We start from the raw sequence: 23,682 nt of genomic DNA, 5'->3' as shown, positions 1-23,682 counted from the left end.
TTATACATACAATATAAAAAATAAATCTGGCTAATATACAGTCAAAGTCAGAACCCTGCTCACTTCAGCAATGAGTTCAACATCACTGCCACTGGTGAGGACTTCCACTAGCACGGAAATGCTCATATCATCATAAGCCACGCACCTAGTTCTGCCTTACACACTACGGCGAGAGTAAGAATCTCACTGAAATCCCGCAACGCTCTTTGCCTGTGCACGTGTCACACTCCGACACACAAGAATTGAAATACATTTGTGCTTTGGGTTTGCCATTGAAAAATTAGTACCATTTCACCACATACGGCACTGTGGTGAGTCACAATAGACTCTCTAGAGCCAAAGCTTAACCAGCACATGTAAAGACTTAGTCACTTACTCTTAGTGCCTGTAATGTTCTCTCATTTGAACGTCCCAGAAATTTTTTTTTACTGTCGTTTAGTTGCCAGAAATGACAATCTGTTTAAAATCTTAACTTTGTTATGCTATTTCTTTCAACACCTAGTAAACTCCGGTTAGCTGCACTCAAACAAGCCAGACCATAAAGCAGTCAAGGGCTTTAAACTTGACCTGAGCCACCTTCTGCAATTCCAGTCCTGCACCTCTCCTGAACCGAGATGGCCAGTTGTGTCCGGCTGGCTGGTGAGTGGTGGCTGTTATTCCTTTCTGAAAGGAATCTTTCCCTCCCTGGTCCCTTTTGGCTTTTTGGCATTCTGCTTCAGGAATTAATACCATTTTTTGTTGGGGAATCTTATGACACATCAGTTTCAAATAAAGCCACGCAACTGAGACTGGGAAAACCGTGACATTTCTACAGTCGAAACCTTACAGAGTTGCAAGCAAAGCATTCTTGGGGAGTGGCCACATGAGAGAGGTGAGCACACAAGACATGAAGGGAGATACAGCCCCTCCCCTGAGGACTCTCCAGGTTTAAACCTTAATGTGGCAACTGCATCCATGCAGGTGAGCCCCTGCATCCATGTGGAGCATGCTGACTTCAGAGGGCAAGCGACTCAGGACAGGGGCTGTAATTTGACAAGCCTGGATCCTTCTGGTGCCCATTTTTAACAGATATGTAAACTAAACCCTAGAACAACCTGCCAGTAGGGGCTGGGGTGGATTCGGAATCACCTGAAATCTTTAGCTCACGATTGGACGTCTCTTTCTGAACGATATGCTCCAGCACAAGTAAAAACTATGGGCTAGATGTAATAACTGGATGAAATTCTCTAGCCAGTGTTATGCAGAAGACCAGACTCAATGATCATAATGGTCCCTTCTGGCCTTAAAAAAAAAAATCTCTGAATAATGGCTTTGCTTCCATCCACTCTGATTAAAGCATTGGTGTAGCAGGCAGAGCTTCCTTGGCTTGTACTCAGAAGGTCCAGGCCTCATAGGTGTTGATTTAATTGGAATCCTGAGGTAATTTTGGATCATAAGCATCTTGCCATCACCACCATGATGGCTTCCTACTTTCTAAGGAAAGTGCCAAACACAGTATCTATGGCTGATGTGGAAACTCTTACTTACCAAGAGTTGGTTATGCCTGCCTGCTGCTTCGCTAAAGGTATTAGTCAAGGATGCAGCAAAATATGTATCTTCAGTTCATCAATCTACCATACGGTTACTATGGTACTGACTTCCAAAATTCAACAAGACAATTCTAAAATAGTGTTTAGTTATAAAGCTGGTCATGAGCCTTGTGCTACTTTGTCTGAGCTCCTGACGTCTTGCACCCTCAACTAAGCTCTGAGCTACCCAAGAACCAGAATCTTCCATTATGTTCCCATCTCTCGAATTTTTCCCAGTGAAACTCTTGGATTCCATGTCCAAAGAGCAGAGATGATGCACAGGGTACTTCCGGTAATTATAACACTAAGAGTGCATTTTTACACACCTATGCCCATCCACACCCCTACCTGCAAATCTTCAACGGCCCTCTCCATGATTATTACCACAGCTCATAGGAGGCCAGTCATGGACCTGGACCCCACACACAGAACAGAAACACAGTCCCTTTCCCAAAGAGTTTACAATCCAAATAAATCCCACAGTGTAGAAAACTGAAGGATCAATCAATCAGTCAGTCTCAAAACCTTGAGCCAAGATTTCAAAAAACTGGGGCTAAGGTTAGGCTCCTAAATCCATATTGAAACACCTAAAGAAGTGGCCTGATTTTCAGAGAGGTCAAACTTTGCGGGGAGCTGCTGGGAGCGATGATCTAGGTAAGTGACCACAGCTCCAGTGTACTTCCGAGGCACTGCATGAAACAAGTTTAGGGAGCTCAGTTCAGAATCATGATGGTTACAAAACTGTTTCCAAGCAGTACTTTCTGTTCAGCAGAAGGACCAGGATGGAATTTAGTGATACCAGCTCTCTGTAATCAGCACTGTCTCCCCAGGTAGCTAGTTTCAATCACCATCAGGCTGGCACTGTCGTGGGTGCATGCACTATAAATGACCTGTAGTCAGAGGACTTTTACATCAAAGACTTTCAGACACACAAATCTCAGAACCCCTTGGTACTACACCTCCTCCACCCCAACCAAAACAATAAGTAGAAAGGTCAGCCCCAGCTGCTAGACAGATTGAAGATGCTCACAGCTACTGTGCAGTGTAGATAGAGAGGCAGGAGTTTTCAGGTGACTTATTATTTCAGCTCGATTAGTAGTTTTCCTCTATGTAACTCAGTGCAGTCATTTGTCACCGAGCTCCAGGGAGCTGTCCAGAGGGGAACAAGAACATTTTCCACACTGCAGCATGTCACCTGGGCTCTCAGCACTTGCACTGTTCTATGAATTACCTCCTCTAGCAGCTTTCAGCTGCCCGTCTCTCCAAACTTGGTCAAGCATGTCCATCATTCAGCACATATGTAATACGTGTTATTTTATTGTCTAACTGATGGAAGAATTAGCTGTGCAGTGGGAAACACATTAAGGAGGAACTGCTGATTATTTTCCCTACGTTATTAACTTCTTTAATCCTTTTGTAATCTCTTATGACAAGGATTCATGTCCACCCAAATCATTTGACAAGAGCCAGGTTACAGAATTACTTTGTACTATGCCTGCTTTCTTCTGAAGATTCCACAGTAAAACTGCTTTTGGTCCACTGGACCGATCAATGTAAACCATCAATGGAGAAATGGATCGAAATCTGAGAACAGTATGAAGATGCTGCTGTACAACAGGGTCCAAAATTCCTCAGTTTATTTCCTTTGGAAGAAGTTGTCTCAGTCTGGAAGTATCATCCAGGTGATTAGCTCAGCTTTTTGCATGACTAGCTAACCACAACCCCAGAATGCCAATCCAGTTTTATGAGGATGCACCTTGTGATCGTCCCATCTGCTTCCATGGAAGCTGTTTACCTGTCTCCAAGAGCAGGTGTTAAATTTCATGAGGCGGCTTCCAAAAAACTCTCTGGTTGGGAAATGGAATTTTGTGAATCCTTAAATATCAGGAAATGCAGCAGTTCCTACAGCATCTTGGGTTCGCACTGGAATCACCACCGTTTGCAATATCTCATGGAAATGCAAAGTGATGGTGCTCAGGAGATTCAGAGAAAAACCTCCTTGCCTTCCTTGCACTTTACTTAGTGAATCAAAGCCTCTGAGGTTGGCCTCAAAACACTGTAACCACACTCTGCAGTGTTCATGCAGGTTCTTCGGAGTGCCTCTGGCTTCACCCCAGATGGGCAATTACTGCGCTAACCAGCAAGATGGAGCAATGTGCCCATGGATGCTGGAAGATTTGCACCTCCTTCACGGACAGAGATCATGAATGTTTCCTTCCAGGAGGGCAATGTCCCTTAACCAAATGGTGACTGGGCCCTTGCTCAAGAAATCATCCTTTGGTGATTGTGCTCTTGCCATGTGTGAGCTGCCATAAACATTCCTGTTTGGGGAAAGTTATTAGAAAGGTCACGGTGAGGCAGCTCTGGGTTGATTTAAATCACTGACTTCTCTAGATCCCTAACACTCCGATGTCAGGACTGGCCATAACATGGGGACTGAATTACTGTCACTAGTTGATCCAGCCCACAAGTTTGGGTACGCATGTTGTTTTTGTGAGCTTTTCCGGTAGCTCTTGATTTGGCTGATCATGAGCTGTTGCTGATGTGCCCAAGAGACCAGGTAGGGAGCATGGGCTTGGTTTTCAGTAACTCTTCTCCCTTCTTTCTGATAGGCCTCAGTGGGTTGTATGGAGTAGCTGCTCAGCAGCCTTATAGGCCCTCTCATACAGGGCCTCTCTCTCAGCTCCAGTTCAGTGGGCCCATGAAACCGTTAGAGAGACTGAAGTATTTTGGGCTGCAGTGCCACCAAAATGTTGACAACACTCAACTATTTCTCTTTTTTATTTCTAAGGCAACCATCACTGTAACATCTAGGGATCATTCTACATTGCCTTTCAATCAGACACAGATGGGGCAGCTTCTCCGCTTTCCCTATACCTGGCCAAGATGTGAACCAGGGAAAACGTGAACTAGCCGAGGTTCAATCCAGAAAAGCAAGTGGTGAAAACTGGTTGGCAAGGGGAAGCAAGAAAAGGTCTTGCCAAGGGCAGTGACACCTGTCCCTAGAGTACCAACACACCTTGCCAGACAGGCTCAGAATGCTGGGCTACTTTGGGGCACCCATCAGCTCTTGGGCTCCCAAGGAGCAGCAGTGGCTCATTTGACTTTTACATCTTTTGGTTAGCTAAGTGTTTCTCTCCTTTCCTCGATACAAACTTTGCAATAATATACCTGTGTTCTGTAAACAGCACTGCTTTCCATCTGCTTCAAGGTGCAATTCAAAGGTGTCATGTCTAATATCTAAAAACCTACCCGGTGATAGACCTGGCTTGCCTTAGGACTGCCTCTCTTCCTATGCAACACCAACATGGCTTAGATATGCTATGGCACTTCTACTGGAACTCGTTTGCATACCTTTGGGGGACTGGAGGCAGAGCACTGTCACTGGATGGTCCCCATGTGAGAAAATCATTCCCTCTGGTGGTATGGAAGAGCCAGAGTTTACCGACTTTCTGACCACAGTGCAAGACACCATTTTAACAAGTCCTTTCTGGGATGATCGCTGGGTTACTTATGGATGTTTGAAGCAGGAGAGATAGGGAACCTGTTTGAGGAGGGGAGCTGTCTATTGGGGGTAGTTTAAAACAACATCAACAAAGTTAATCTACGTGCTGTATCCAGAAGCTACAGCCATGGACACATCACCAAAAATAAAAAAAAAAAATCCACCAGCTGCAATTAAGGATTTGAAAGAAATGAAGGTCAAAATAACTGCAGTCATTTTTCCTTTTCATTAAGTTAAGATTAAGGTTTCTCTTACCACAACTCAGCTTCCAGATAAATTTCCAAACCTTCCTAGATGTTCACTAGAGGCTTCCCATGCCAGCAAAACCAAGAGATTTACATAGTGTGATACAGGAATAAGGTATCAGCACAATATTTACACAAGCTTATCACATATAATATGAACCATGTTGAACTTTGAAACAAACCTTTATAGTGTATAGTGTTAATTCCACACAGAGAAAAAGCACTGAGACTCTTCTGGTGCATCAATAGTCAACAGCAAAAAAGCAGTTGGACTGATAGACTTTTGGAACTATCAAGGCTGTTGCTACGTTTTGGAGCATGACTGATTGCTGAGAGCGGCTGCACTGGCTTTGTTACAATAATGGCTAGGAAGAGGAGGTTAGTCAGAAAACAAAACCGGCGTGCCCACAATGGTATTTTGCTGTTCAAATCAATATTTGAACATACTGAAAGGCACACTCTGAATGATGATTATTAGGATAACATTCCCTGTTGAGGGTTTAGAACAGAACATTGCTGTGTATTCAGTGCAGAGGAACACATACGGATTTCATTAGCTACTTTTGTTATCTACCTATTTATATATTTAGGCCCCTTTGTGATTTCACCGTAGAGCAGCTTACCTCGTACGCAAAACCCTGCCAGAATGCCTGTGGTACCAATCCATTAATCAAGACAACAGTGTAGCTCATTGTCAAATCAGAGTATTTCCTGGTGCTTAGAGGACGGCAAATTCTGTGAGACTGCCATACTGGAGCCATTTACAAGTGAACTGGAGATCAGCTATTATCTACACACCAAGGAATTCTGATTTATGATGTGCTTGAAATTACTGTGGATTTCTATTAAAGACTAAACACTTGGCAGTGACGTACCATACTTATTTACCTGTAATTTAGCTCTGTAACAGTAGTATTCTCCACAGACCCAACATCCTTTTGTTTTTTGTTTTCAAGCATGTGACCGGGAGAGCCAACTTGGCATTTTTTAAGGGTTTGACTTCTCCCACAAGGACCCTCAGCAAACCTCATGGCATGAAGGAGCAGGGAATTAATAAAGGCCTGTACAGACTCTATTGAGCAGTTTCTTTTCCACTGACACCCACAGGAAGCTGGCTTGTAAGACGAGGTGGGAACTTTCAGGCAGCAACTGCTTGGTCATTTTCCCCTCACTGAAGAGTCAAGGGATGTTTCAGTAGCACAACACAAAAAAAGTGGGATAAATATCATCTACCTTGGAGACTAGGAGCAGAGCGAGCTCCTCCCTGAATATATAACACACACAATACAAAGCAATGTCTACATGCACCTAGGTCGCTTCTCAAAGACACTCATGAGAGAACAGGAGCCCCAGAACTTGTGTGTATTGGGGGGCAGGGGGAATCTATGGAAGGTAAGTCTGGGAATCATTTGATGACTGGGCTGATTCTTCTTCTGATCTGCGAAGCAGATCTTCTTGTGAAGAGGACGTTGCAAGTAAGTAATGACTGACTTTCCGGGTTTGGGAAGCACCGAGGCAGGATGAAAGATCAACTAGCTTCAAAACTGTTCATTTTTATTGGTTTAATCTTTTACAGTTTGCAAGCCCTTCCAGCATGCCAGGCTAACGAATTAATGAGGCTAACAAGTTAATGAGTCTGCTCCTGTCCTGCCACAGTGACCAGCTAGAATTTTAATGGTGCCAAGACAGAGGAGGTCTCATTTTTAAACATCTAAGTATTGGTGGTAACTGTTTGTGTGGATACCCATTCATTAGCTAGGGTCTCACACACAAGGAACCTCTACCATATGACAGATTTCCTTTTGGGAAAGCTTATTTATTTGCCCCGTTTTCCAGCAATTGTAATGCTAATGTAAAGATTCAAGATGACAATGAAAAGACCTAAGAGAATGTCAGTGGAGGCTCTCGAAATACTGAAGCAGTAGGAAGATTTTTATTGGTAAATGTGGAATTTTTACATCAGCAACTTTATAGGAGTATGCAGATGTTTATACCAAAAATGTTGAAGGCTAAGCCTTTAAAATAAGCCTTCAGTATTGGAAGGATGCGATCCAACCTCATGCAGACCAGTGAATCCATTCCATCTATATGACTTAAAATACATTGTGCAGATGACAGGCTCTCCAGAAGGATGGGATGGAATTAATCCTCCCTCTCTGGACCCCTCTAAGTGAGCTGTAGCTCACGAAAGCTCATGCTCAAATAAATTGGTTAGTCTCTAAGGTGCCACAAGTACTCCTTTTCTTTTTCCCTTGTTATTAGTATCCTATTGAGACTAGACAAGACTTATTTCTGATTCATTCTTACATCCCCAGGAGATGAGAAACAAGCTTCTTCCTGAGACTAATTGTCATGGCCAGGAATCTCTCACGAGGACAGCCAGCATCCCAGTGCCTTTCTCAGACAGAGAAACAGCTTAGGACAGGGAGATACAAAGAAGTAACATACCCTTCCTCAATTGTGACAGAGTTCATGATGATGCAGTTAGTTATTTTAACTCTGTCTTTTATGGTGCAAGTGGAGCCAATGATGGAGTGTTTAATGGATGTCTTCTCTCCAACCTGCGTGGATGAACCAATGATGCTGTCAGATCCAACCTAGAGAGGAACAGAGTGGAAACTCAGTCAAACTATCATGGCTATATATTAAGTCATCCCCAAATCAATGTTCTTCGTATAGGATCTCTATCAAAAAAACATGACTATTCTCCATATACCTAGATACCATGAATAATACAAGCTATAAGTCAGCGATAGGCCTTGTTTACTTGTGCACACACAAGACACTTCCACAGTTACTGTCAACATATTCTGCATCTTCAAAAAACTTAGCAAACATCAAAATTCAACTACCCAAAGGCTTGTAAAGTCTTCGCAGTCTGGAGCATGTTTAAGAGTAAGAAATTATATTTTACCATGTTAACTACAGCAAAGACCTCACCTCTGAGATAAACCTATATCATAACCAGGAGTGAATGATGATGACTTTGTTCATAGATGAGAGCTACACTTAAAAGTGACCCTTCATAGGTTAACTATCTTACTCTTGATTAAGGGGAAGATCTTTTCCCCAGTATGCAGTTTTGGAAGTAAAGCATATACCTCAAAGAAGTGAGTACGTGTGGGTGAGGCCTGGTGGACAGGTCTAAAGCATGTTGTATGATCTGTAGAGTGCAGATTTAAAAGAAGAATCTATGGACTTGTCTCCATGAACGCTTAGTTTGCAGGAAGCCCTCAGACACCTAGTGTCCGTGTGGACGCTGTAGTGCGCTTTAATCTATCCCGCTTTGAAATGGGACTAGATCAAAGCACAGTAGGGAACTGTTAGTGTGCGGCAGCAGGGTCAAGATGGATACTTAGTAAGCGACAGGCTAGTGCGGGGGAAATTCACAGCTTGCTGCAAGCTAAATGTTCCTGGAGACAAGCCCTGTGTGTTGAAACAGGCAGTCACAGAGCAATACTGCATCAAAAAAAAAAAGAATGGGGAATACAAGAAATAAGATATTACCCTTGAATACATACAAAGCAGGACCTTGATGATCTGAATGTCTTGGAGAACACCTAAGACTTCTACGGATTCCAGGGTTTGGATAAATTGAGGTGGCCAGCTCAACAGAACCCCCTGACTGAGCACAGCCTGGTGACCATTCCCCAGACAGACAGCTGGCCAGTTTCCACAAGCCTCCCAGCTCAGGAAGACTTCAGCACATGGGGCCCAGCTGTGTAGCTCTTTAACATGAAGGCAAGGACCTACGTGAGCAGTCCTATTTAAGTCAGTGGGACTATTTGTGTGAGTTCAGAACTCACCAAAGTGGACCCAAAGCATAGGGGTTTGGAGCTGGGATTCAGCTAAAATACTTTAGCTAAGAGCCAGCACTAAAATACTAAACCCGCTAAGCTTGCTGGCCTTTGGAAAGCCAACTGCTTGTCTAGCCTCATCTGCCAAACCTCACATCAGCCTGCTGGGGGACAAGACGCTGGTTTGGGGTAAAATTTGTATAGTATCAAACAGTACAGTACAAACAGTAAAATCTGTTTTTAATGAATAAAGATTGAAGGGCAGGAACTGATGGACGAGGATACATGGGTGCTTTGGGTTGTTTTCCATTACTCTGTTTGACTCAGTAGTATTTAGAATATGCAGCTGAAGGAGAATACACGATCGGGACATTTTATTTTGTGTTCAGTCATATCTTAGCTCGGAGCTTCAGAACCTTGGCTACGTTTTTGAGACAGAAGTTGAATTACAAGAAGCAGCTCTCGAAATTAAGGCTTAGCAGATAGTTCCACCTCCCCTCACACATTCCACAGGAACAGTCACTCACCAGGCTTCTGTCAGTGACTTGAGCGGACATGTGAACCAATGGTTCTTCTGGACACAGAAGAGCAGGTAACAGCTTAGGAACCTGGAAGAGGAGAGCCCAAGTCACAGGTGAACAAGCTAATGCTACATCAGTGTATTACATGGACAAATCCAAGCAGGCTTTTGTTTCACGGCACTTCGGTATATATCGTCAACTTGCTCATTTACAGAAGATATTTTACCACCTGTGGTTTAAGTTTGCAACAGATGTGTGCTAGTTACCCTCTTCACTCCACAGGAGAAGACAGACTGTACTGGTACAGTGCTGGCTATTAGTATGTCTCCTCTTTGCACACCCTGCTGCGTAGGTAGATCTAATCAGGAGCCAGCAGCAAGCTGCAAGGCTCCCACAGAACTCAAAGGACGCGCAGTATTTGAGTTCGTACAGTGTCTCCCCTACAGAACGTAACTCCGCATGCTTTGACATAACACAGCAACTATACAGGACTCATTACACTACAGAGTACTCAGACATCCTAGGATGACTAAATTAAAGCATCTAGTCAGAAGGGAGCTAGCTGAAGCACAGGCAAGGGACAACTATTTCAGATGTGTGAGGGGAAAACAAAAAGGTGATGAGGTGTCTGTTCCAGAGAGCAGAAGCTGCAGAGGAAAAGGCGGGTGCTAGAGAAGAAGACATAGCAGAGAAGGTAATAGAGAGAGACGAGGTCCAGGAAGTAGCCAGGGACAAATCCATGAAAAGCAATTTGAACTGGCTCCTGAAATGAATGGGGAGCTAGTGTTACAGGAGGACGGGATAATCCCACCCTTCTTCTTTGTGCAGGAGGGAAGACAGGCTAGGGGGGCACAGAGAGAGCAGGGGGGCACAGACTGAGCGAGAGGAGATGACAGCATGGCTGAGAACTGCAGCGGAGGGGCAGTGGGGCACACAGGCAATGCTGCAGAGGTGGCCATGGACAGACTGACATGCAAGATGCATGAGGAGAACAGTTCAGGGTTGGGAAGGATGCCAAGGTCATGGACAATGAAAGGTCCATGTTGAGAAGAGAGAGGTCATGGGGCTGTTTCAGGATACTCCCACTTCTTTCAAGATATTCAGTTGAACGCAGCTGAGACAAAGCCACATTCGGTTAAGACAGACAGAGAGGAGTCCGAGTAGCACCTTTGTACAGACATCCAAGTATCACCTCAAGTGTGGCAGTGAAGGTAAAAGTAGAAGTATGATCACCAAAAGGGAAATGGTCGGTAAAGAAAAGCAGAAGGCAGAGAACTGAACCTCATGGGATTCCATCCGGTGGGAGGTGTAGGGATCAGATGAAAGAAAATAACTTGTGGTCTCACAATGAGATGCCATTCACAGTGGATTGTGCAGATATGATCAGCCCTCTCCCTTCTGACATGCTCTGATCAACACAAAGAGTTCACAATGCTGGCTTTTAAATGGTCGTAAAGGTTCAGAGTGGACCCTGCGATGAGATGAATGGCTAAATTCACCCCTCTCAGAAAGCAACCGTTTCAGGCTGCCAGCAGCCCCAGGCAGTCATTGCTGCATCTGCCACTCTTCACATCTTGAAGGTTGTCTCTGCCACCACCAGGGCTAGAGACAGAGCTGTTTAAAGGATGAAAGGTGACTTCCTGATGCATAAGATGCAGTCACTATTGAAAAGCAACAACTCACTGAGCCATCCCAACGAGGCCAATTTTACCCCAGTGGTTATGCCTTGGCATAGGGACGCTGTCCTAGCTTGAGACACAGTAGTGCAGCCATGACAGAAGGGATCCAAGAGAGAAATGAACAGCTATGAAGTAGCATGGAATGGTCCATAGTGTCAAAGGCTGTTCCGAGGTCTGGGAGATGAGGAGGGAGAAGCAGCCTTGATCAGCAGAAAGGAGGAGGTGGTTACATACATGAAGAATGATTTCTCATTTGTGGCCAGGGCAAAACCCAGATTGAAATCAATCAAGAGTAGCACAGCACAGGAGGTGATCAGAATGATTAGAGAAAGCTACAAGCGCAAGCATTTTTTGCTCTGAAAAGGAAGGCTATCGATGGGGCGGGAGATAGAGGGAGTGTCTGGGTCAAGGGGAAGTTTAATGTTTTGCCTTTAATTCATCTTAGAAGGAAGCTATTTCCTGCTACTGAAGCTAACTCCCCCTTGAACCCACTGCCCACACACTGGCTTCAGGCATCCAGAAACCCAGCTGGAAGAGAAACAATTCAGGTCCAGTGTCTCCTCCCCATGAGGGCAATGGGTTAGAATGCCGCCCCTCTTCTGGCATTAGAAGTACAGTGCAGTAGCCATAGGCCTGCCTTCTTAACACACAGCTCGCTTTGAGCTGCCAGTAGCAGCTGTAGAGAGAAGGCATCAGAACTGCCTACAAAGCCCAAGAGGAGAGCAATTGCGACTCAAAGATTCCTCAGAGCAGAACAATAGAGGAGAAAACCACAAATAAAATGAAGGGTGCATCTTTTACCTGCAGTGGTAAGAGAAACAAAATGCAGCAGGACTGACAAGAGCTCCTTTTCCAGGGCTCCTCGTTCAGTTCTGTTATATGATTCACCTCCGCAGAGTTTCCTTAGGACCCTTACCATTCCGGAAAGCTAAAAATTCAAGGAAAATCTTCCCCAACATTGCAGGTCCCAAAGTGAATTCAAAGCACTAACGTTACGTACCACCCAGGAGCAAATGCATTTCCAGCACTGACCAAAATGTAGAATATTTAGGTTAAAAAAAAAAAAACACCCAAACCCAAACCACATGGAGCCTGACTGGCTCAACTCAATAACTTTTCACTCAAGCGACTGCTGCCAAGTGCACATGCTCACTTCTGCTAGCAAGTGGCGCTCTCCCTTAACCCTTCCGACCCTCTTGTCCTTGGGCTTATAACAGAACTTGCTCGCTGCCCTGTCAGCAGCACTGTGCCCTTTCTACCTTGTGTGTGCTCGACTATAGGCACCAAAACAGCTCCTCCCCACCCAATGCATGCAGAGCCTTTAAGCCCACAACTCCTGGGTTCATACCAGTTGTGCCCTGCCCCCAGCTATGGTTTGCATTCATTCACCCATCCATTCCAATGAGATACCACAAACGGAACCAGGAGGCAGACACAGGACTGGCCACTCCCAGAAATACCAACCCAGCCCCTTCATCTCCCAGCCACAGTCCCCGATTCCTCCCCCGCAGCATCCCTCCAGTCCTCACCAGCCTCCCCAAACTCCAAAGAAATCGGCCAGTCCTGATTGCGCACCCCCCATCACTTGATAGGTGAAGTGAAGATGTGTACAGGGCAGCTGCCAGTTTGGCAAAAAATGGGATCCTCAGGGTTAAAGCTTTTAATCCTCAGGTCACTAATGCCTACTATTAACGCCACATTCTCTCTCTCTAGCCCTTCCCTTTCATCCCATATTTAACGAAGCCCTATATCAGGGTAAATGTGAACTGGAATTGTGACTGATCGATGTTATCTTCTCTGTCAGCTGGAGTGCCCTGAATTACATTGTTTACACTGGACAAAAATCTGCTCAAGCAATGGTACATTTAGAATGGAAGCTATTAGGCAGCCTATATATGTGGGTTGCTATCAGCGCCCCCCAATAACAACATTCATTTTCATCTGTAGCTCTCAGGGGTGGGAATCATCAGCCACAGCTTACAGTGGGGGAAGTGAGGGGCAGACTTGCCCGAGGTTGCCCAGCGAGTCAGAGGTACAACTGGGACTAAATCCCAAGTCGCATACCCTCTGCAGTGACCATGCTGAAGTGCTCAGTCAGCAACTGGATACTTGAGGGAGCTCCCAGGCAATCCTCACCAAAAGGAGGGGTGTCACTGATGAAGCTATCCCTACAGATAACATACACACACACACGCTGTAGTCCCATATACAATTTTTATATTTTCTTTACCTGTCTGTTTGCTTCAATGTATAACCCAAGAGTGTTCACTCGGTAACAGAGCCCCTCTTTCATGATATGGACGTAGCAACGCACTTGTCCTCCATTCAGATCTCCGCTGTGATCATTCCAACATGATTTATCTGGGGCAAATTCCAGCAAGCTATCACCCTTCACATAACTGTAGATGTCTGCAGAACATACATATGCAACATGAGGCAGGCTTCACAGAGGTAGCAACACTCTCCACAGAAGGGTTCTAGACACAGCAGCTTTAAAATATCTTGGGGAGGGGAAACCTGTCCATGGCCCTCACCTGAATATTTTACAGTCATTAAGGATTTTCTCCTGTGTGGTAGGGAAGTGCGACCATCCCCATGTTACAGCTGAGGGGCTGAGGCCCAGGGCACGTTAAACGACTTGCCTATGGTCACACAGGAGGTCTGTGGATGACCCGGAACAGAAGCCAGGGCTCAAGTTCCAGTCTAGTACCCTACGCACTACCCATATTTTCACAATTAAATTGATTTGCACTGTGGCACAGGAAGAAAAACACAGATCCAGAATCTGGTTGATTCACTGATTACAATGGAGTTACTCCTGATTTACACCAACATAAGGGAGATCAGGATAAACCCCATAATGCATCCTCCTGTCCCAGCGGGGAAGAAGCCTGTATCTCAGAAACTCCTCTTTAATGCCCAAAGAAGTTTGACTTTCTAACCCCTGAACAAGGGGAAATCCAGAAAGCACAACAAGAAATCTTGGGGTTCTAGGTCTTTAAAAAGAGCAGGCAAACAAAACAGGGAAGAGTTTTGGTTTTTCACGTTGCCTATTAATTTCATTTGGTGAGCCCTACTTCTTGTGTCATGCGAAGGTGAAAATAACACTTCCTTATTTCCTTTCTCCACACCAGTCATGATTTTATAGACCTCTATCATATCCTCCCTTAGTCTCTTTTCCAAGCTAAAAAGTCCCAGTCTTATTAATCTCTCCTCATATTGCAGCTGTTCCATATCCCTAATAATTTTATTGCCCTTTTCTGAACCTTTTCCAATTCCAATATATCTTTTTTGAGATGGGGCGACCACATCAGCACACAGTATTCAAAATGTGGGCATAACATGGATTTATAGAGAGGCAATATGATATTTTCTGTCTCATTATCTATCCCTTTCTTAATGATTTCCAACATTCTGTTCACCTTTTTGACTGCTGCTGCACATTGAGTGGATGTTTTCAGAGAACTAGTTGGGATTATGTTTTCCAATGTGCATTACTTTGCATTTATCAACACTGAATTTCATCTGCCATTTTGTTGCCCAGTCACTCAGTTTCGTGAGAGCCTTTTATAACACTTCGCAGTCTGCTTTGGACTTAACTAACTTGAGCAGTTTTGTAACATCTGCAAATTTTGCCACCTCACTGTTTACCCCTTTTTTCAGATCACTTATGAATATGTTGAATAGTACTTGTCCTAGTACTGACCCTGGGGGACACCACTGTTTCTCTCTCCATTCTGAAAACTGATGATTTCTACCTTTTGTTTCCTATCTTTTAACCAGTTACCAATCCATTAGAGGATGTTCTGTCTTATCCCATGACAGCTTACTTTGCTTAAGAGCCTTTTGTGAGGGACCTTGTCAATGGCTTTCTGAAAATCTAAGTACACTATATCTCCCTTGTCCACATGCTTGTTGATACCCTCAAAGAATTCTAGTAGATTGGTGAGGCATGATTTCCCTTTACAAAATCCATGTTGACTTTTCCCCAACAAATTATGCCCTTCCCTTTTCTTTCCATTTAGCTTATTCCCCTTAATTAACCCCCCAATCCCTCTCCCCAGAAGAATGGAACTAACATGACATTTACCACCATCACACTACTCACCCTGCTTGTGTGTTCCACCTCTTCCCTCACCTTACACCTGTCTTGTCTGTTTACACTGTATGCTCTATGGGGCAGGGACCGTCTACCGCTTCGTGTTAGTGCAGTGGTTCGCACAATGGTGCTCCCCTCTTGCCAGGTCCTTAAACATTACCATAATAAGCATGTTGAATACATAAAAAAGAAAAAGGACCCACTGATTTAGACAAACTCTGGAGTCTACCCAGTAGCTCAACTGCAGCATAAATGCTTCAAGATCTTCATTAAACCAGCTGATTCTTTCACTCACCTAATGACTTTTGATCCTTCTTTTGATCCTGCTCTTTGTTGTCCTGTCCTTGTCGTAAGGATGCAGGAGAGGAGAACTGTTTCCTAACTAGATACGGAATCAGTTCACTTCGGATAGATGTTAATGACCTAGGCAAAAACAATGACCACAAATGAAATCCATGAACATTAAGTGCTGATAATCATTTGATTTCTTCACAGAAGATCCAGCAGACATTTTGCAGGTTGCTTATTTAGCAGAAATAAATATGCCAGATGCTCAAGAGCAACTGGCACTCAGACAGCTTCCATTAAATGTGTGCTTTCTTACTATATATGAATCTAGAAGGGACTTCACTCAACCTTCTTTGTGAGATAGGGAATCAAAGAAACCTTCTGACCTTCCCAGCAAATTCCCCATTTCTCTAACTCAAATCCTTCGGGTCTGTAAAGGGAGTATAAAACACTACTGGATCACAATGGTGATGCTTGGAACCCACAGTGCATGGCTGCAAACGATGACGCACAGTGCCAGGAAAATAAGAGACTCCAGCGCCTGCTGCAACGCCCTTCTCAGGGAAAAACAATAAAGAAACTACTTGTTGAATAGTGAAACGTTCAAGAATATCTGAAATACTCAATCCTTAAATGAAAACAATGAATCACAAGCCATAACGGTGTCCTGTTCCACTGCACATCTGAAAACCCAAAGAACATTTTCAGACTTATTTCCTTAACCAAAGGAAGTTTAACACATATCTTAACAAGTTCAGGAATGAAGTGTCATATTCTTTAAGGGCCTCAATCCAACAGCCACAGAAGTCAATGGAAGGGGTCCCACTGACTTTACTGGGCATTGGCTCTCTCTCTCTTATGGACTTATTTGGCCCCACTATCAAAGAAACTCAGCACCTCACAAACTTTTGTTGTATTTACCCTCAACATCCCATCCCCTGTGAGGCCAGCCAGGGCTGTTATCTCCATTGTACAGATGGGGACTGAGGGAGAGAGAGACGAAGTGACTTGCCCAAAGGGCAAGGGCAAGTAAGTGGCAGAGCAGGATTACAGCCAGGTCTCCAAAGTCCTAGGCTAGTGCCCTCCACTGGGCTACTCCTTTGCTTTTCTACAACAACAAATAAAGCCTGCTTCTCCCCCCACTCCCAGGAAGGCCAATGCCATGTCTATGGCACATGAGCTTGGAAGGCTAGTATTTTACTGGAGAGTTAACATTGGAAGATCATTTGAATTTGCAATAAAAAGTGTTTGAAAATAACGCACATGTAATCACTGATGTACTTACTACGTGAGGAGAAGTAACCTGTGGCCTACAACTTCCTTACATTGGGTCTGAAACCAGTTTTATTGTTATTGCTTCATTACTTTAACAATATGCATTTTGTTGCTGGCCTGTTAGTTATTTAAAGGCTGGGAAAACCAGTTAGCAAACTGATCCAACTTGGCCTATACAAAGGGGACTGTATAACTTCTGTAATGTATGAGGAAAGGTTAATATGTATCACTTGGCTAAATGATAGCAGGGGATATCCATAATCAGTGGAAAGGTGCAGACATCAGAGAAAGAAAGGGTGGTACCCAGGGCAGAACTAGGAGTTAACTATGGATTCAATTAAAGGAGGAAATATTTAGGTTGAATATTAGGAAAATGCTTTCTGGGCGGTGAGATCTATTAGATGTCAGAACAGACTCAAGTGGTGGAAGTCCTGAAAAATATGCAGCACAGAACAATCCCACCCCAGTATCCTTTGGGATGTGTGACGCTGGAATGGGTTTGGGAACCAGAAAGGTCTTTTCCATCTGTAGCTTCCCTGGGCAAGTTCAGATTAGATCATCAGACCTACCACAAAGACCAGAATGAAGCACTATCCTGGCATACTGACAACAGAGGTTGGAAGGCAACATTTGTGTTACATATTCTGCCCTGTAATTTTTTAGGTTTTGCATATGGAACCATCTGAACCATCCCAAATCTAACCCTTTGATCGTCTCACTTTTGTCCTGAGAGAAAGCCCATGTGCTCTATCCGGCAATCTGTCCTTAATCGTCAAAACAACATAATTATATATCATCTTGAGGTAGCCATATTTCAGGAACTAATGAAGCAAAACTCTTCGTTTTTTAATCACAAAATCTCTCACCGCTAACCATTTACAGACTCTCTGTGCCATGGTCTCCTAACCCTGCATTCTGACATACGTGTGGGTATGCAGATGGGCAGTTTACTAGCTTAGAATGTTTGCCTGCAGCTGTGCCATTCAGCAACGATTTCCTGCTTGGGTTTTATACTCTGTCCAAAACCGACAATCATGTTTTTCCCTCAGAGGCTGGCCAGGGCATTTATGGGATCCATTACCTATAAAATATCTGAGTATTTGGCACAGTCTTAAAGAGTCTGAAGCAGAGAACAACACAACAGAGTAAGACGTGAAAGAGGTAGAAATGGGGAAAGACAAAGTTTTGCCCTATTTTGGATGTTTTATTCTTTCCTGGCCATACTTTTACAATCTGCCCAGCATTCTCTGAAATGTGATCCATATTCCTCACTTACACTTCCTAACTCCAGTCACCTATAGAATATCTCACTCTCACACTTTAAACAAGATTTAATGGAACTGTTAAAGGGAATTTGCTGAAAACATTAGCAGTGAGGCATTTGGTAATCAAGATTTGGAAATTTCTCTTGACATGTTTTGCAAATGTGGCTACTCAAAGTAACCATGTAAGAACATTTTTTGAGAGTCTGAAAAGTGGCAAACAAACATCTGGCCAGGGCAAGAATGAAGGCAAGGAATGAGAAAGACAGAAGGATTAGGTCTGAAAAACCTTAATCAGGAAAAAAAAGTTAACAAGAATTTGGGAGGAAGCCAACTGCCCTGCACATAGATTCAGGAAAATTAAAGAAGAAAGGGTTTCTGGCCCAGCGCTATAAAAATATTCTTATAATAATAAAATCCTAAAGAGCAGTTACAAGAGCCTATGTAAAGAATCAGAGAAGAAAGGATAAGCTTGTTAAATCTGGGAAAAGGAGTCTTTCCTATTCTACCACCATGGCATCTGTATTAGCTCCACTCTGACTCAAGCACCAAGGAAGGCCGAAACACACCATGAAAATGACATAAGGAAACCTCTACTATTTCCAGAGTGAAGAAGTAAGGGGTAATGCAAAGTTAAGGCAAAAAGCCTGTCTGGATGACTGTATTCTGACACCCAACAGAAAAATATGGGGGATAAGAAGCAGATGTACCCGCTTTTAAGACTTTCATAAATTGTAATTAAAATAACAAGCCATTTTCAGCTTCCATTCCCTACGATTTTATTTTTAAATGTTCACATCTGTCTGCTTTCATCTCAGCAGAAAGTAGGATTTCAATATAGCTGTCCAAGTGTTAGACATGCTGCTACTCTATCAAGTGTAAAGAGAGAGAACAAAACGGAGCTCCAGTCCTGCTGAGAACAATGGGAGAAGGTGGCTCTTTTGAAGGGGTCAATTTGTAATGACTCAAAATTTCAGTTATGAAAAATAACAGCCAAAAAATGACCATTAATCCCAAATACCTTCAAAAGCTACTCAACAGGCAGGCCAGGAGGAAGAGGGAAACAAGGGTGTATTGATGTGTGTTTGCAGGGAGGAGAGGGGGAAGCTGGGATGCATGGGCAGGGGGAATTTGGTGGTGTGTGGACAGGAGGTGCAAGAGAAAAGTGGAATTTCGAGTGGTTTGTGTATGAAATCTTTTAAAAAGATGTCCAAACAAAAACTATGTTAAAATGGAGTTAAAGTTGAGAGTAATATCAGTAACTTAGGGTAAACTATAATACCAGGATGTTGTAATCATCCCAAAACCAAGGCATTCTAAACTTAAGAAATTCACAATTAAAGTTAAATTTTAAAAAATCCAAACACATTAAGGTATGGAACAATCGTTAGAGCATCCAAACAACCTTAACTCTGCCCTCTGATGACACCATGGGGTGGGGGGAGAGAATCCAGAGTGTCATTAAAAATCACTTTAATTTAATCAGGGTCCCACACACTAGAATGCCTTAATCATAATCGTATGATTTTTGCATGGTGTCACTATGCAGAGTTTAGGTTTCTGCTAGAGGAAAAACTTTCAGTTATGAAGAGGAGTAAGGAGAAAAATTACCATTCGTTCCCCAAAATACTACTCAAATGTAGCCTTTGCACAAGATCTCCATGAGTTTTAACTGTACAGAAAGTTAGAGGAGTCCGTGACAGAGATACGGTTGTTTGAGTGCTGATTGTGCTGATGCACTTCTATACATTCTGATTGTGCTGTGCACTTCTATACATTCTCTCTCTCACACACGTACATTCACACACACAGAGGAATCACTTCAAGCTGCCTCTTGGATAGAGCATAGCAGCATTATAGCTTGCAAAAACATGGCAAAAAAGGAAGTGAAGAACAATGGATCCAGCTGAAGCAAAAGGTGGAGTTGAGGCAGAATATGATCCTCTAAATTGGAATTTAGTCTGGGTTTGCTATAAAATGTGTGATGTGGTTTTTATTAACCCAAACTGGTTAGAACCTTGATTTCCTGTGTCTCAATACTCCTTAACATCGTTAACAAAAAAAAAATCACAAACCACATTGCCTATTTAAACACATCATTTGATGTATTCCCCTCCCCCACAAAATGCATTAAGTCGAGGTGCTAGGATGGTGCCATTGGCTTGACACACAGCAGGAATGGAAGCACCCACAGCCTTTATTTCCCTGTGCTATTTTGCACTTGCTGGAGAGGTTAGTAACAGAAGCGTCAGTCCCATTTACTGGCTGTCATTCGTTTTTATCTTCCAAGTTTAACATTAAACACCATAAAACAGCACTAATGAGAATTTGCATGTTATTACCAACCCCAGCCCCCCCACTTTTTTTTTTTTAATTTATCTGTGTGGAAGCGTGAAATCTACTGTTGTTGCCAGGACCCACCTGTAAAACCAGTCACTCTTTTTCACGGGTTAGTTACTGGGGGGGTGGGGGGACACATCTTAATTAGAATCAGCTAATTCCATAGATGCAGACAGTGTTTATGATTCACAACCACAAAGGAGAAACTGGTTTGTGTTTTCCTTATTTAGCACTGTCCCTTTTTTAGGGGTATAATGTTCACTCGTGTAGTGCTATGTAACGCAGTGGGTCAGATTCTGATATCTGTTACCGGAGTGATTCCACTGACTGCTGCATAGTCCAGATTCACATCAAAAGTAGAATATGGCACAATATTTCTAATCAGAACTACTGGTTAAAGTTCAAAGTGTCTACATATACACAACTAACAAATCCTACAGAATATTATAGCATCGTCCAAAATGAGCTTTGCATGTTTACATAGGATAATAAAGATCTAAGAAAAAGGGAAAGAGGAAAAAAATAGAGGGGTGGAGGAAGAAAGAGAAAAGTTAATGATGAAGCTTGTAGGTAACATAGTTCATGGTTCTCATCGTTTAAGGGATAAAGACAAATAACGTTTAAAAATTCCATGTAAGCCGGGAGCTCTCTTGTTGAATCTCAATGTTATTTTCTCATGATCCTTTGATGGAGATTAAAAATTTCCATGTGAATACAAAGAAAGAAACAACAGATACTCTGAGATTTCCCCCCCAGCTTTGAATTCTCTAAACTAGAGCAGCAGCCACCATTCCCATTCCCTCCTCCCGCCACCACTCTCCCTTAAAGAAAAAAGTCAACTCACTTTGAAGAAAAAGACAAAACAAGGCCAGGGCAAGGAGGATTAGGGAAATGATATTTATATCATGGACCAAATTAAAATGTCAATGCAAGAGGCAGGGAAACAGCCCTTGCCATATATACACGCCAGGCATGTTTCCTCAAGGAAATAGGAAAGAGATTTGAAAAGAGTTAATGCAGTCCTCAGTTAATACCACCTGCCTCAGACTCAACACCACTTAAAAGACAGTGTTTGGGTCCATTTCCCACAATGTGGTTTTAACGAGCACAATGGAAGAAGCCATTACAAGCCTTTTTCCCGTCTCCTTATTGATTCGGGGCAAAAAACTCTGGAATTTCTGAGACACGCTAAGAATTTGGAGGTAGCAGATGTGGGTTACATGCAGAAGGGAAAAAAAAGCAGCAAAAATTAAACAGCATGATGGGGGGGGGGGGGGTTGTACTGTGTTCTGCTACAAGACATATTTTTCCCCACATCTCTCAATAACCTCTCTCCCCATTCATTTTCTTCTAACCCAGTGGTTCCCAAACTTTAACAACCTGTGAACCCCTTTCACTAATGTCAAGTCTCGCGAACCCCCTCCTAAAAATGAATATTTCCAGGGATTGCCTCCTTTACCTGAATATAAATTATAAAAGCAGTGATCTTGGAAATATAAAATTTGTTTTTATGACATGCTTATTACACACTATTTATTATTAATTATTATTTATCACCACAGTATTTTTATTACATTAGGAAAATGGCAACACTCTTACAAGATCTCACTTTTGTAGCTTGAATCACTTTGAATGAGCCTATTATAAGACAAGGCTCCTAGGTTTCATCAAGGAGTATCAGATGTGAAACAGCAGGAAGGGATTTAAGAAGCCAACTCAGAGTTCCTCCTACACAAGCATTCAGGTCTTGAGCAAAACAGGCAAACAATGTACGTTACAACAAAACTTAAACTTGTTCTTCATGATCATTTTAAAAACAACACTAGCTGCCTATTTAATTTTAAAAACAGCAAAAAATATCCACCTCCCTTTCTATTTCTTATAAGGAGTCTTGACATTTACATCTTCTCAGTCTGATAGTTATGCTTGCTTTGATCTGCTTAGCTCTTGGAAGTCCAGGGGCTCCAGGCTGCTGACCCCGTGCTGCCCAGGTTCTCTAGGGACAGCTCTGTTGGCCATTAGGGATTTTTTCCCCCAAGAACCCCCTGTAACATTTCACAAACCCCAGTTTGGGAACCACTGTTCTAACCCAAGACTAATTTTAACCAAAGTAACCAGGTGGGCCAATAAACTGTTAGGCAGTTCCTTGTACCTAACCTGATAACCCACAGTATTAATCAGGGCACTGAACAAACATTAGTGCTTCTTTCATTTTCCCCCGTTTTGCTATAAAAATTTTTGATGCAAAGAGAGAAATTGTCAGTTTTTAATTCTAATGGGAGAAAAAAACCTGGGAGAGGAAAGTTTTAGGCTATTCAGTTCCAGCTGTAAACAGGTAAAATCTATATTTTTTAAATCTCACGTTAATTAGGAAATTTGTCAGCGTCTTTTATATTATTGGAGCTAAAAATCCACAAATGAGTCATGGAAACTTTGAGAAACATTCTGTTGAAAAACAAGTCCTCCTGCCTGCTGCCATACTTCTTGTCCCAGATTTTCGTTAACTAGGACCTTTGGTTCTGACAAGTTGACCACCTTCTGCTTTCATAACCTGCATGTGACCCCTTCTACAGCCATCATTCAGCGTTCCTGGCTAGCCTCAGGCTTTTGACCTTAGACCAAAGTTTCTGAGTGAATTTCTCAACCCCCAGGATTGCCTCTAAAATCTCAGGACTCTTGGCAGTGATGATGGCCAGAGGGAGCACACATGCTATGATCACAGACAGCACAACCTGAAAGTAGGGTGGACTAAATTATGGAAGGGACAGAGTGAAGGCAGGACGCAGCAAAACTGTTCTTGAGTTCCATCAATGTTTGGGTTCACTTATACCAGTAGTCATATTCCCAGGAATCTACTTCAGCCAAATAACATTAAGAGAACTAGGCAGCTTTCTAAAAAACAAACCATAGAAACAAAGGTTCCTCTTAACTAAAAGCTCAAACCATCTGAAAGTATGTGCACACACACAGGCATATCCCCAGGGTCACCCAAACACCCTTAACTCTGCCCACCTAGAGCCACCCAGGAACACCAGACAGCTCCAGATACTTTGCCTGGGAATGCCAACAGGTTTTCAGAATTGCTCTTTAAACAGAAGTCTCT

The 23,682-nt window shown here is 43.1% G+C and overlaps 1 protein-coding gene across 1 annotated transcript in view; it reads right to left on the bottom strand.

Moving 5' to 3' along the window:
- Positions 1–23,682, bottom strand: part of EIF2B3 (eukaryotic translation initiation factor 2B subunit gamma) — a 142,559-nt gene that overhangs the window by 24,665 nt on the left and 94,212 nt on the right. The window contains exons 7-10 of the mRNA XM_073357915.1: positions 15,710–15,837; positions 13,546–13,724; positions 9,643–9,723; positions 7,767–7,915 (exon numbers count right to left, since the gene is read on the bottom strand). Of these exons, the coding sequence (XP_073214016.1) occupies positions 7,767–7,915; positions 9,643–9,723; positions 13,546–13,724; positions 15,710–15,837 (537 nt within the window). The remainder of the gene's footprint in view (positions 1–7,766; positions 7,916–9,642; positions 9,724–13,545; positions 13,725–15,709; positions 15,838–23,682) is intronic.

The sequence above is a fragment of the Lepidochelys kempii genome, chromosome 8, assembly GCF_965140285.1.
Source record: "Lepidochelys kempii isolate rLepKem1 chromosome 8, rLepKem1.hap1, whole genome shotgun sequence".
In the NCBI taxonomy this organism is placed as follows: domain Eukaryota; kingdom Metazoa; phylum Chordata; order Testudines; family Cheloniidae; genus Lepidochelys; species Lepidochelys kempii.
Note: the sequence above shows the minus strand (reverse complement) of the source record. Positions and strands in the feature narration are given on the sequence as shown.